At 42.5% G+C, this 14988-nt stretch overlaps 1 protein-coding gene across 1 annotated transcript in view; it reads left to right on the top strand.

The window, feature by feature from the left end:
* Positions 1 to 14988, top strand: part of b4galnt4a (beta-1,4-N-acetyl-galactosaminyl transferase 4a) — a 133535-nt gene that overhangs the window by 41421 nt on the left and 77126 nt on the right. The window contains exon 2 of the mRNA XM_076734105.1: positions 6900 to 7012. Within this exon, the coding sequence (XP_076590220.1) occupies positions 6900 to 7012 (113 nt within the window). The remainder of the gene's footprint in view (positions 1 to 6899; positions 7013 to 14988) is intronic.

Raw genomic sequence — 14988 nt, 5'->3', positions numbered from 1 at the left:
CTATCTACAGATTACACCCACATCAACCTTGGATAAGCCTTTTGTTTATTGTGGCTTTTAATATACTGTCACGTAATCTCCAAAACACTCCAAAAAAACCTGTCACTACCTCTGTCCTCTGGAGGTCACAGAGGTTGCTTACCACTGTCTTATCTGCACGGTGAACAGTGCTGCAGTTTTAGGACCGGGGGACATGAACAGATTAGGCAGAACATAAGAGAGGAAGCTCCTAAGTGATTAGTATTCTGCCTGGTCTCCTGCTGGTGGCAGAGCTCGTAGTCGATTGGCTTCCATTAACCTGCCAGTCTGCTCTTCATTACTTCATTAGAGCCCGCGTTGAGGCTTGAGGAAGTCCCGTCACAGTCCAGGGACTGACTCCTGACTTGCTACAGCTCGCCACGGGTGTCAGACTAACCACACCTCACGGCTGCTGCACACTGTGTGTGTGTGAGTGTGTGTGTGAGTGTGAATGCCTGTTTCTCAGTGCACCCTGTTCTTTTCTTTCTTTTTTTGTCACTTGAGCCTTCAGCTAACTGTGACTTTCCTGATACAGACCTGAAACTCTTGAAACTATTTTTAACATTATTTAATTGCTAATTTTCTGTGGGTTGTATTTTCCATCTTGTGTCATGTGTTCTCTGTTTTCTATTTTCATCCTTGTTTTTATCTTTTGTTTACTGTTATCAAGCAGGTTTTATTCTCCATTGTAATTTACATTAATTATAGCATTCTATCCCTGTTTTAACGCATGTTTATCTTATTTTTCTATCGTATTTTCCATTGACATTGCTTCTCTTTTTTTCATTTACTTTGAGCTGCATTTCGTGTATGAAAGGTGCTATGCAAATACAGTTTCATTATTATTATTATTATTGTTATTACTTTGTATTGGTGTCCGTGAGTAAATGACAACAATAGATGAACAGTAGATGATGGTTACGTACTCCCAGCAAAGGATAAAAGGTTTGTATGACTTATTCACATTCCATAGCACCGTTTGATTTGCTCATCAAGCTCCTACTTCCTGACAGCAGAGAACAATATTCATGACTTTCCTGTTGCAGCACCAAAACTTTCTATCTGACAAGCTCCACACAGGCATGTGTCCGCGCACATGCATACATTTAGTCAGGACACTCACTCATACACTCACACAGACACACACACACATACACAAACTTATCTTTTAAAAGCGTTAAGGAGTGCTCAGGGATATGTTGGCAAAGAATGTTTGAACATTTGTCCACACTCTCTCGCTCTCTCTCTCTCACACACGCACACACACGTTACAAGTACTTTGCCGTTCTCATTATCTTCTCCTTTTGGGATTGTTGAAGAGTTTATTAGAAGAATATATTAGCGGGGAATGTTCTTTTTTTTCCCGACATTTATTCATAAAAAGAGACTGCGAACGGGGCTCTAATGATTTATATGTAATATAAATAGCAGCAGAAAGTTATGTCCATGTTACACCTCGCTTGATAAGGAAATGTCTCTGAGGCTCTGCACGGGGTGCAGACACACATTTTGTACTTTTAATGCTTAGGAACTCTTATTTTCTCAGGAAAGAAGTTCAGCCCAAAAAATTTCTCCTCAGACTTCAAAAGACAATGCTTGAGGGACTTGAAGAAGAGAAATGATTTGAAAGTGAATTCTTGGTTGAAGTTCGTCTCGTAATGTTGGCTGCCTGCTCGCTGTCATCTGGCTGATGTTTCCATAGGTGATTTTCTTTCTGTCAAACTTTAATGCTGTTAATCTTTTCTTTCTTGTTATTGGGGGTATTAAAGAAAGCTCAGATGGCTTTGGCTGTCAGTTTGACCATCTATACTGCTTGAACATGCCTTTTGCATACAAAAATACAACCTGCTCCATCATCTCATTGTGCTTTAAGGTTGCAATCAGTAGTGTCCAGCATTTTTATTCACAGATACGAGGTATTTTAGCCGTGTTATCTGGCACAGTGGGTTATTTTCAGCAGATGGTTTAGTAATGTTCCGTTTGAAGTCTCGAAGTTGTCAGGGATTTCCAACTAGGACTGATATGAGGTTTCTGTGTTCTGCAGGCTCATTCATATTTAAGGAGATCACTTACAGAAATGAGGCGAGGCAAAGGGGAGCCTCACCTTGCTCCCCGGTGCATTGCCTGCTCATAATAGTTTCAGATAAACAGTTAAGGGGAGATGTGCTGCCAGTTGACTCATGCAGTGACTCATGCAGTATTTTTACCAAGAAGAAGAACAGAAATAAACAGCAAAATGAAGTGAAAGATAAATGAAAAAGAAATTACATTATTATTTATTTTTTCCATTGCGGTTATTTTAGGTCATTTGTTGTACTCTAATTACAGTATCATATCCTTTATTTAGAGCTCTTGTGGTATTTGACATGCTTTAATGTTCAAAGAACATATTGTTTTTCTCATTTTCTGTCCATTGCTGCAGCTCCTCTATTCACCCTCTTCTTGAAAGCGCCACTTTAGTGCCTGTCTCTTTAAGGCCCCCCCTCCCACAAAGCCATGTCCCCTGTGATTGTCACCTCATCTGACATGAGCTTCGGCACATCACTTAAATAATATGTAAAACCTGGCAGATTCATCGTCATGTTGTTTCAGGTTCAACAATGTGGGGCAACAACAGAATAATAAATGTGGTCTGGAGTGAAGCAGGAGCGCGTCGGTGTGTGGTGATCACAGGACTGATGTCAGGCTGATCACAGTATGACCAGAGGAAACCAAAATGACAGAACATGTGTCAGTGATCTGCCCGTTGTAATTGTGTAACAGCTTGTTAGAGCATTCTATGTATTTCATTTCTTGGCGATCCGAGCGCAGTGACTGACATTTAACTATTTTCCTTCTTTAATTGGCTTTCTATAAGGATCACTTCCAGAGTTGATCTAGGCTGATGATTGTCTAGTGTGTTTATTTTAGCATGATCTATTTCCATGTGAATTATTATGAGAACCGAAAATACTTTTTCATTTATTTCTACATTGTTATATCCTGTGTTTCTGTGACTCATTCTCATTACACCTACCATACTCTGTGCGAGGAGCCATAGAACTATAGAAAGCCTCAGTGGTGACGGCTCAGATTCTCCACATCACTGAAGACTGTCCCAGAGATAATCACTGCCACTGAGCCTGCGATAACATTACAGAAAAGGCTCAGACACTGAATTAGACATCATCAGTGTGATACATGCATGCACACCTGTGGGGACATTTGAGTAGCTCACATCATGTCTGGTAACTCTGTCAAAACTGTGAGAGAGACTGAGGGTCATAGGTAGCATCCAGTCTTCCTCCTCCTCCTCCTCCTCCTCAAGGTCCAGACAAGGTCTCTCTAATGGTGTGGATGATAGAAAGCCTGAGGAGCTGCATAGGGAACAGTGGATGTGACAACACCACACAGTAGCCTGGACAGCTCGATCAGAAATGCACTTTTTATGAACTCCAAATATAATAAGACAGAATGCATAGCAGCATTACCAGGGTCTGAACAGGCCTAATGGATCCCTAAGAATACATTTCAATATGTCAGGAAATGGCTCGGGTTGGTAATATTACTCTTCATGTTGCTACAATCAGCAAAATACATCTGCACAAAATTCAAGGGCTCTGTTTTGATTGATTTTTCCCTCAACATGCGGATCATAACATACATGTCCAGCTACACTTACCGTTTATTCTGCTCAACCAGCTCTGGGCCAATCAGCAGCCACACCGCCGTTCCCTCACGAAGCGAGTTGACCTTAGCCGTTAGGATGCAGTTAAAACAAGAATGGTGCCTAAAACTGTCAAGACCGCCCAAAAGTCCTTGCTCTTCAACACAACAGCTCTAAAACTTTCTGTCCTTCACTTACAGTTACCATCACAGGTTGTTTACGCGGTCTTACCTTCCTACAGATGCCGGCTGCTGCTAGTGATGCACTCACGCTTCTACTTGTTTAATGCTCTGCAGCCAGGAATAATGCACTCCTCGTGGCTGGTTTTCAGTAACGTGGGTACACTCTCCCACTCCTCTCTATGGCTCACCTTGGAAGAAGCAGGCAGTGAGGGGGTTTAGCAAATTCTTTAGCTTGACGACTGTTAAAAAACACGAAACGCATTTTCAAGATATGGCACCTGTAATATATTTGTGGTATCTTGACATGTATGTGCGTGCCATGTTTATGTAATCTACATTCTGACACGTTTTCACAAAGGAACACGTGTCAATGGGAAACCTACATTTAGAGCTTTTACAAAAGAGGTTTTAGTTGCATGGTAAGATCAAAAGTTGGAGGTAGAAGTGTCCTATTTTTGGCTCAACAATAGCAGGAAAGTCAGGCTTGAAGTGAGACGAAGTTGAGCGCGGCTACTCTTTGGTGTTTGCTCTTTGATCTGATGGAGCTTTGATCGACCCCGGAGGACTTACTTAGACTGTCCATGTCGAGTTGGACTGCCGACCAGCGGTTTTCACAGCACGGCTCCTGTGGCTCACGTGGCCTTACTGGACATGGAAATGGCACCCACTGAAAGCTTCCTCGGCTTACAGCGGCTAGCATCATGTTTTCTTTTTGTTCCTTTCTTTTCTTTTTTGGCTGGGGTGACCTTTCCAGTGCACACAGGGAGTCTGAAAACATACAACACAATGCACCCTTATACAACCAGAGAGAAAGATGGGAATACAGTTTCGAAGGTAATGCATTGTGAACGTGGCAATTTTCTCCTCTGTTTCATTTATGCAGCAACAGGATTATTTCTCAGATCAAAGCAGATTTTTATTACAGTTGTCTGGAACCAGTGAAATTGTTAAGGGAATGGAGGGAGACAGGCAAGATGATATCCAGAGAAATGAGGAAAACAAATCATCAGCACAGATTATGTCGGCTCGAGACTTTCAGGAGATGCAAGAGCAAGTTATACAAGAGAGAAACTTTCACTTCTGCTGCAGTTAATTTTCATTTTGTGAGTTTTCAATGTTATTTTTTGTTGTTTTTTTTCTACTGTTTTTTTCTCTCATTCTTTACATGAATGACGAGTAAGCATGCACACATAGCCTACGTCTATCTGTCTTTTCTCTTCTCCTTGACTGCATCAGTCTCCCTGCAGCTTAACCCTGACACACACACATACACACACACACACACACACACACACACACACACACACACACACACACACACACACACACCACCTCCCCAAACCCCTGCCCCATCTAATTCAGCCCACTCAGACTCATTGTTAAGGGGACATATTGGAAAACCATTAGCTCTCATTATGCTTTATAACCACCCGTTCTCCCCATTCCTTCTTTTAATCACAATCCATCCCCCTGTGTGTGTGTGTGTGTGTGTGTGTGTGTGTGTGTCTGTGTGTGTGTGTGTGTGTGGAGGGGAAAGGGTGCACGCCCATCTGTGTGTGGCTGTATGCATGTGTGTGAACTCCAGCCACCCCTGCTCAGCAGACAGTAATGAACCGCTTTCACTGTAATACATTTGGGACACCACCCCCACTCTGCTTTTTATGGGGGGAGTCAATGGCACAGGCGCCACCTTTTATGGCAGCCCATCCAAGCTGCAGCAGTGCTGTGCATTCGTGAACCATGTCAGCCAAATGGGATCGAATCCTGTGCAATACAAATAAAAAGAGTCTGGAGTGAATAGCGTATGGATTCCCTTTTTATATGAACTCCTCATAGAGGTAAAAACCCTTATAGGAAACCTTATGAGTGTCCATTCACTCCTTGTAACTCCAAATAACCAGACTCTCATAAAGTGTTGAATATCCTGTTACTGCTCTGTATTGAATTGTGCTCCGGTTTGATTGTCCATGACAGTGTGTGTGTGTGTGTGTGTGTGTGTGTGTGTGTGTGTGTGTGTGTGTGTATGCTTATGTATTACTCACATTGTGGGGACAAAAATCTGTTTACACAGTCACATGTGGGGACAAAATACAGGTCCTTGCAAGTTAAATCATTAGATTTTAGGTGAAGACTGGAGATAGGGTTACAGGTAAGGTAAGGTTAGGGTAGGTATAGGGTTAGGAATAGGCAAATAGTGGTTATGGCTAGGGTTAGGGTAAGTGTCCACGAAATGAATGTAAGTCTATGTAATGTCCCCACAAGTGATGAAAACCCCCGCGTGTGTGTGTGTGTGTGTGTGTGTGTGTGTGTGTGTGTGTGTGTATGCGGGTGTTTTGCTGGCAGCGTGGAGAGGTGGCAATTTTGACCATATGCTCTGTGACGGACACACAAAAACACATACTCGTAGGCACACATGCGCACATACACACACACACACACACAAACACACACACACACACACACACACACATGCACACACAAACTCATAATGAGTGGATTTAAATTCCGGTTGTTCTCTCCCGGCCAAGGCAACTGTCATCATTGTGCAGCAAAACTCCCATAATCCATCTGTGGCATGACAGCATCCTAACAGCTCCACTTCGCAGGAAGAAAAGCTATTCTTTATGTCTCCCCGATTCTCGATCTCTCCTCTTTTTTCCCATCTTCACTCCCCCCTCTTCACATTTCCCCTCCGGACTGCTTTTTCCCTTGTCTCTCTTCGCTTTTCCAATTACAGTTTTTCCCACTTAATCTCCTTTTTCTCCGGAAACTTTTATCTGGGTTTGATTACAGTAGAGAGGCTCGCTCGGAAGAAAAATGAGTGATAGCTCGAAATTACTGTTGACCATGATGATGCTGGTGATGGAGATATTCATAATTCTAATTACGCTGTAGATGGTGACGATAATGATAGAGATTGACAGTGATACTAATAATGATGATGATTAAAATGGAGGATGAGGATGATGACAATGAGGGTTGATGATGACAGCGACAATAGTGATGATAATGGTGCTTGCTGGCTTTCTGTCCGTGTTTTCACCTTGGCCCAGATGGAGACAGACAGACAGAGGGGACGGACGCCAGCCGTAAGAGGGACGCTCGCTCCTCAGCCGGCCACCACAAGAGTGAGGACACCAGCGACAGCAGGGAGGACGAGGCTGCAGTGAGTCCTCACGACCTAAACACACACACCCGACCCACCCACTTCCTTCTGACTAAGCACGAGTGAGGTTTTTGCTTGTGTGTGTGTGTGTGTGTGTGTGTGTGTGTGTGTGTGTGCATGCATGCAGAGGAGCTCATCAGGGCTCAAACAATCACAGTCTATGTCTTAATTATCATCGAAATCTTTGGGCCCTGTGCACCCAGAGATTAATGTTCCTTTCTGCTGGTGCCCCAGAATGGCACTTGTCTCACTCTCCATATTGGAAAAAAGATAAAGGACAACACAACATAAACTAGACACCAGTTAAAGTGCATATGAAATTGCCGTATGTAGGCGAGGAAACATTTAAGAATCTGTGATCCGATTTTATTGTTTTGAAACTTTTCTTTTTGCTCATTCAAACCCATCTACAGTTCAGCCTCGTGACCCCACCCACAGCACTGCATTTTAATAATGTTCCCAGCTCCGAGAGGCCATGGTTCACAATATATTGTGAATACATCATGCGGTCTTGACTCCTCCTCAAGCATTTGTTTCTGCGATAGCTGAGAGATGTGAAATTAGACAGAGCAGCGTTTGTTTGTTTTCATCGCTTATTGGAAATTGTAGATGGTTTAAAGTCACATTTTAGTCTTTTTGTTTTGTTTTACTCAAGATTTGATCACTGGAATCACTGTTCAATGTTATAGTCATGATTTTCTCCTGACTGTTCCAATATCATGTCTTGAACTATGTGTTTATCATGGCTGAGAATGTGTTTTGGCAGCAATTCATTTGTCACAAAACAAACACAACTTACACTAAACTAGCCTGCGGCGGGTAAGAAAAACACTATTTTAAAATATATACACATGTGCATAGAAACTACTGTACTAGATTAAAAGATATATATATGTAGAATAAAAAATGGATTAGAATTAAGACGAGATAGAGCTCTCACAGCGCAAATTAAAGTTGAATGTGTAAAGTTACTCAGGAAAAAATAGCGTCCAATATGCAGAGTCCCTCAGAAGATCCAGTCGTTGCACAGGGGGGAGTCACTGTACAGCATTATTGCATTATGACTTTCCATAGTGGTGCTTCCCACAGCGGAGCTGAAGAAGCCTCCACCTGAAAACACTCTGCTGTCTGATTAGTAGGTCATGCAGGGGATGTGAAGTGTTGTGCATTATGTTGAGCAGCGTGTGCAACAAGCAGCTCCAGGTGCTCCAGAGCAGTCCCCAGCACAGAGCCTTCTTTATGGCATTTACTGACTTTACCGTACTTCTTTCATATCATATGAGCTGAATGCCTAGGGTTTGTATGAAAAGTGCAATACAGTCACATTTCCTTCACAGTTCATATTTATTTTCCGCATTCATCAACAACACAACAATCCTTTATGCCCTTACCCGACATTAGTGATGGTACAGATGTCATAGTCAAATTATCGACCTGTGACGGCGCCTCTGTCACTGTGCCTTGTGATGAATTGTCGGAAAGATTGGCTATTATACACTGATAATGTTTATTAGCTGACAAAACCTTTTATATATTGTATATTTTATATCCTCTGCTGAATTCTCATTCATGTTTCACTCAGTAGAACTCTGACTCAATAAATCAGCCGTTATATAAATGTGTAAACTGCATCATTAAGCGGAGGAGCATTATCTGGGAAACATCATGTTTATTCACTTTACATGGAGCTGAAATGAATGCCAAATTATGTTGAATGTTTGCTGAGTGAGGTAGTGTCTGTTTATCATCAAATCATAAATCAACTTTTAGAAGGAGTGCATGTTTGCTGTAAGCTTGGCTCTGTTATATTTCATAATACGTTCACAGAGCAAAGCAAGCTAATCGCTAATGTGCCCTGAATTCACAAAGACCTTTGAGCCATATTAACTTTAAAGGCACCTGTTAGCACCCAGGTGTCCATAGCCGACAGAACATGATCATTTCCTAAACCCAAACTAGTTTTGATGCCTAAATCTAACCAAGCTCAGCCATCTTGAAGACTTAGTTATGGTTAGCATTGACTCTTTGTTTCACATTGGCCTTTGAACCCTGATTTCCTGTTTTAAAGTCCTGTGTCTGACCTACTCATCCATCAGTTATCCTGGAAGCTGGCATTTGAACTGGGTCTGTACATGAACCCGAGGAAAAAAATCATCCAATGAGAAAGATGCGTGTAGGCAGTGAGAATTTGTCCTTGCGCTTGCAGATAAATGATTGGTTAAAAAGAAGAACAGCCAATGCTTTGAGACGGCCGCTCTGATCGAACTCTAATACAACTTTTGATTTGCTTTGTCATTACACTACAGTCATGAAATGAACACTGAGGCAGAGTTTTATCCCACAGCAGAAAACAGAGACGGGGTTTGGAACACCTCCAGAGATCATTAGCACTTGGTACATGCAGCAGTAAACCACTGAGACAATCTGACACAGCGGCTCTTATTTCCCCTGACAGTGGGCGGATTTTAGGGTTAAGTACAGCAATTTTGGACCCACAGGTAATTCCCAATTACCGCAGGACCTGCAGAGTACATTAGCTCTGACTATGTGTTGAAATGACAAGCTCCTGTTGCTTTCAACAAGCAGTCCAAATGAGGATTATTATCAAGCATTCCTGCGAAAAAACAAAGACTGCAAAACACGAATCATGACAAACGGCTGTCATTAGTTTGACAGCCCAGTTCTCCAAATCTGTGTTTACAGTCCCATCTGAAAGTCTGCGAAAACGGATAACAAAGAGAAATATCTTACTAATTTGTATTAGTCTGGAAGTGATCATCAGGCTTACAGTTGATTCTGAATGAGACTGAAAACCATAGAAAATCTCTGCATCTCTCTGGGTGTGTCAGACCTCTCTTTTCTTAAATCATATCTAGCTGTTTTCTGTCAGCTTTAGTAAAGTAAAGAGACTCTTTTATTACTCTCAAGATTTACCACTCATCTTTTGGCCTTGAGGCAGGCAATTTATTATTGGTCCCCCCTTTCCTCAACCTCAGTCGACCAGGTTTCTGCACCAGCACTTGCCACTCATGTTGACAGCCTGTCTACCTTGAAATGGTATCTTGCCTTAGGCCCATGTATCTGTAAAACTACCTGAGGTGCCAAAGTATCAGGCAGCGTAGGCAGACAGTGTGCAGTAATTAAATGTTCACTGCGTATGTGGCTCAATGTTTGATATCAAAGTCATTGTGGAGAGAGGGATGGAGACAGATACAGATTAATGAGATGTATCAGATTTAGTTATTGGTATTTTGATAATAAAAAGCTTTTACCTCTCTGCCTGCCAGAGAGGATCATTACACCGAGCTATAAAGGAAGTCCCTGAGAAGCTTGTGCATGTGGAATGAATTCAGATGAACTAGACAAGTAACAGTACAGTTAATTCAAAGAAATGATCAGTTCTTATTCTGGTCAGTTTTTCTGCTTCTATCAAGATAATTAAGAACTGATTTTAAATGTCTAACTGCAGGTAATTTTCACCAATATATTTATGTGTCTGTCAGACGTATTTCACTGTATCGTTTCAGAGTTGTTAGACTGGATTCTGTCGTATCTGTATCAGTGACAGATCTGACAGGCGTCACTCTCGTCCAAACACATATACTGCACCATACATACAGTAAGCAGTTCGCCGCACACAAGCTGCGGCTATGGGAGTTTAAAACCCAAACACAGTCAAAGTTAAAACCCAAATTGTTCGGATAACGCTGCGTAGCTGTTGACTAGCCGAGGGTACCATCCAAGAAGAAGAAGACGATATATCTAATTCCATAAAATGCAGTCGTCTTCAAAATCGATTTAAGTGAAGGCTTTAGGAAATGTGCTTGAAGAGATAAGAGTCATGAAGGGAAGCCGGCAGGGGGTTTTTTTCTGAGCGGCCCTCCTCTAAACTCTAAACCTGCCTGATAGCGTTAGGGCTTCTCCTCTGTAACAGTCAAAGCAAAAGCAGCTCTCGGGGCGAATCAGTCTCGTGCGCTGAAGCTCCAATAGTTGCCTGCACTGTAAGCATTCTGCTGAAGTCACTAAAAATGTGTCAGAAAGTTTATGCCATGCTCTTTATGAATTTTAATAGCGTCTCTTAGTCATTTGTTCCCTAAACGACGGCTGATGGATTTGGTTTCCTTCGAATAATGATCACTTAGATGAACTGTGTTCATACTTGGATGGTAAACACGCTCTAAATCATCACAATTACAATATAGGAGATAGAATTGGCCTGCTGCAGGAGGTGCTTAGTCGGATTTATGATCAGTCGAGTGTAAGACTGAGCTCCATTTATGGTTATCTATAATACTGCAAGTACTGTGTTCTATCCTTTCAAAGGTGTGTGTGTGTGTGTGTGTGTGTGTGTGTGTGTGTGTGTGTGTGTGTGTGTGTGAGTGTGCCAACACAGCTCACCCTTAAGACTTTTGTGCTCAGCTCTATAGCAACATCTCTCTTCATCTATAATTTATTCCCATTTACCAGCTCTTTGTTCCAGCATTGTTTGACCTCTGAGTGTGTGTGCTTTTACGTCTGTGTGTGTGTGTGTGTGTGTGTGTGTGTGTGTGTGTGTGTGTGTGCTCGGCATACTCTGTTTCACATCTCTCTGGACTGCGCTGCTCATTCAGCACCAACATCTCGAGGAAACCCAAAGCAACATAATTGACGGCCTCAGCTGATGCGACGCTGCTCCGGTGAGATCGCTGCCTCACTTAAAAATGCCAAAATTCAACGCCAGATGTATGTATGTGTGTGTGTCTAAGAGAGAGAGAGATAGAGAGGGAGACACACACACACACACACACACACACACACACACAGAGAAAAGGATGATTTAGTGTGTTTAATGTGCTATAATATGGGTCAGGGGGACAGAAACACTTCTTCCTTGTTTGCCTTCCTCTGTTAAGCTCCTCTAGTGTTTTGTGCTGCACTAATACTTCACTAAGGCTGCCATTTCAGACATTTTAGACAATGAAACAAAAATGGCACGGATGAAAACAAACAGAAAAGCCCCCAAGGCTGTGTGCACTCAAAATTAATAGACAGCCTAAAAGAAAATGGAATGACCTTATTGCAATTGAGCAGCACAAACACTCAGTCGGGGCTTCCAGCAGAGATACAAGGATTTACACACACCCACAGACACACGCACACACAGCCAAACACATATTATATTGGTAGTTAAATTAATTTAGTGAGGACTTAGAGGAGACCTGTAACACACAGTCCATAAATAACGCTTTCACGCGTTCATCTCCCTGCTATTTCTGCCTCCTGCTCGTTTAAAAATAGAACAGAAGAAGAGAAAGAGCAAAGTGGCATCCTTGATATGAGCAGAGAAGAAGAGGATGCTGGTGTCTGATAAAAGAATGTGCCCAGCTCCACCCTTGTTTGTTGTCAGACGGATGTAGAAAGTGGGAAAACACAGGAAGCGTTAGTCTGAGCTCACTGGAGGGAAGAAGAGAAGGATGGGACGGGGTAAAGGAGAGGACAGACAAAAGGAAGGACATGGGTTGATGGAAGGAAACGAAAAAATCACGAGAAAAGAGAGGTGAGAAGATGAGAAGCAGGATCTTCTGTGGGGGAAGTAATTACGTTCCTGGCTGCCTCTGTGAAAGGCTGCGACTGAGCAGCAAATGTTTGCCTCTGCACCTTTCTTTCTTTGCCTGCAAATCACTAAAATTGCAGCTTAAATAGTTGACAGTGTGTCAGGGTTTGCAATTACAGGAACCGACTTAGGGTGTTTTATTTTTTTTGAAAGACAAGGAATATCTCTCTGGCCACCTGCTTTTCAAGATGAAACCTGCAATAGATTTACACTGCCACAAAGTGTGTGTGTGTGTGTGTGTGTGTGTGTGTGTGTGTGTGTGTGTGTGTGTGCGTGTGCTCCAGGTGGTTACCCCTTTGTCTGACAGTCTGACACTAAGGATAAAAGCAAGGTGTATTTTTACCCTTGTGCTATTTGGCACATACGTACTACCATGTATGTGTGTGTGTGTGTGTGTGTGTGTGTGTGTGTGTGTGTGTGTGTGTGTGTGTGTTTTTGCGTGCGTACTGTTAATATGGATGAGATGTGGATTCCGTGCTCTGCGCCTCCTGACAGTGGCAGATTGCTTTTGCGGGGCCGCCCCTTCATTTCACATACCTGATGAGAGGGAAGAATGATGAAGGCAGAAGAGGAGGGATGGAGCTTCACAGTAGACAAAAAGGCTGGAGGACAAAAAGAGGCAGAAGCGAAGAGCAGATCTGATGGGACCGGGAATCATTAACGCTGACTGAAAGACAAATAAAGAACCAAATGTGTCAGTCGCTGATGTGAGATGGTTATTCAGACAGTCGCACTTAGATTATTGAGGAAGGACAAACTGAAGAGTGAAAGACAGACATGTGCATGCCATGTAGAGGAGGACAATATGGCTTTAATATCATCATATCAATATATAATGCAATGTGCTAATGCTATAATGATATTTCCCATGATACATATATACATATATGATACGTTACATACATCCTGTAGACAAAATATGATGATTATTTTTGTAATAACTTGATTATATAAACAGACTGTAATGCTGTTCAGTGCAGTTGATCAGTAACAATAAAGTAACTTGAACTCAGTGCAGACTGTATTGGGTGATATGTTTGTCCGGCAGCTGGCGGGCAGCTGTGCGCTCTCCTCTGCTTATCTTTTTCCCCCACATTGCCACCTGACTGTGACTGCACTGTGAGCCTCTGCCCTTCCCGACTTGTAAAAACTCTTACTGCAATTCGAACCTGCAAGGTGACGTTGTGACGTTTTGATTTGTCAACAGCAGCAACAAAAAGTAGCTTTAGACAGTGTGGATTTTTCACTTTCCGGTAATGTCGATAACATTAACCATTAAGAGTTGAGGCGCTACATCACGCAAGAGAGGCCGCATATACCTTCATCTACAGAATGGCAGGATCTTCTTAATTCACCTGACATGATGTTGATTGATTTCATTGCATTGACTTTGCTGACACTTAGTTTATCGAGTTAGTTTAAAGTTGACCAGTTGGACTCATGTTATAAGGATCTTCTTCAGTTGCATCAATGGCTCCAATTAAAGAGTCATTTTAAAGAAGAGACTGCTAAGTGTGTTTAGCATATTAGCTGTAAGGTTTCAAAAGTACACCAGCAACACATTGCAGCTCATTTCACAGGGAAATTGTTGTTCATTATCACAGAAGATGAAAAATGTCGTTGAGGTCAGTAAATCTATCATGCAGTGGTATCTGAAGAACCCAGTATTCTGCACCGTCTCACACACATACAAAGAGCAGGTCAACAACGCTCATCGTACTCCCTCAGACATTAATAAAGCAGTGGGCTGTAAAAGGCCAGTTAGTCAAGGTAAAGGCCTGCAAATGAGGTCATGGTGATGAGACGAGAGGAGAGCAAGGGAGGAATAGTGTGAGGAGATATTTCACAGCAGGCTTCGAGAAAGGGCTGCACCATTGTCTTTCACCTGACGGAGATTTTAATCATAGTGGCAATTTTACAGCGGCTCATAAACCTCAGCAGCCAGGCCTCATTGTTAACCTCCAATTGCTTCCAGGGCTGTAAATATGGCCGCCTTACATCGCTCTGGCCTTGCCGATAGTTTATGGGAGATGGGACGGAGCTGGCGCTGCCACTGAGAGACATGCCTGAGAATGATGAGGAGCAGAGAGCATGGACTGACTAGTAACTAAACACATGGCTGATCAGAGAGACTCAACACGCTCAGTTGCACTACGCAGACTTGATGACACAATGCTGTGTGTGCTAGCCGGGTATTAGGCTTCATGTAATCTGTAAATGGACCCAAATGTGAGGATTAGCGCTACGGCATAATTGCTCAATTTGACATTTAGATTTGACCGTGGAGATCAGTGACATGTGACTCATTTTTCCAGGTACCCACTACATTTACTTAGCATTTCAAATGTTGTGAAAGGATAGTCAATGAGCGTTTCAGGATGGG

Source organism: Chaetodon auriga, chromosome 6 (genome assembly GCF_051107435.1).
Source record: "Chaetodon auriga isolate fChaAug3 chromosome 6, fChaAug3.hap1, whole genome shotgun sequence".
NCBI classification, from domain to species: domain Eukaryota; kingdom Metazoa; phylum Chordata; class Actinopteri; order Chaetodontiformes; family Chaetodontidae; genus Chaetodon; species Chaetodon auriga.
Note: the sequence above shows the minus strand (reverse complement) of the source record. Positions and strands in the feature narration are given on the sequence as shown.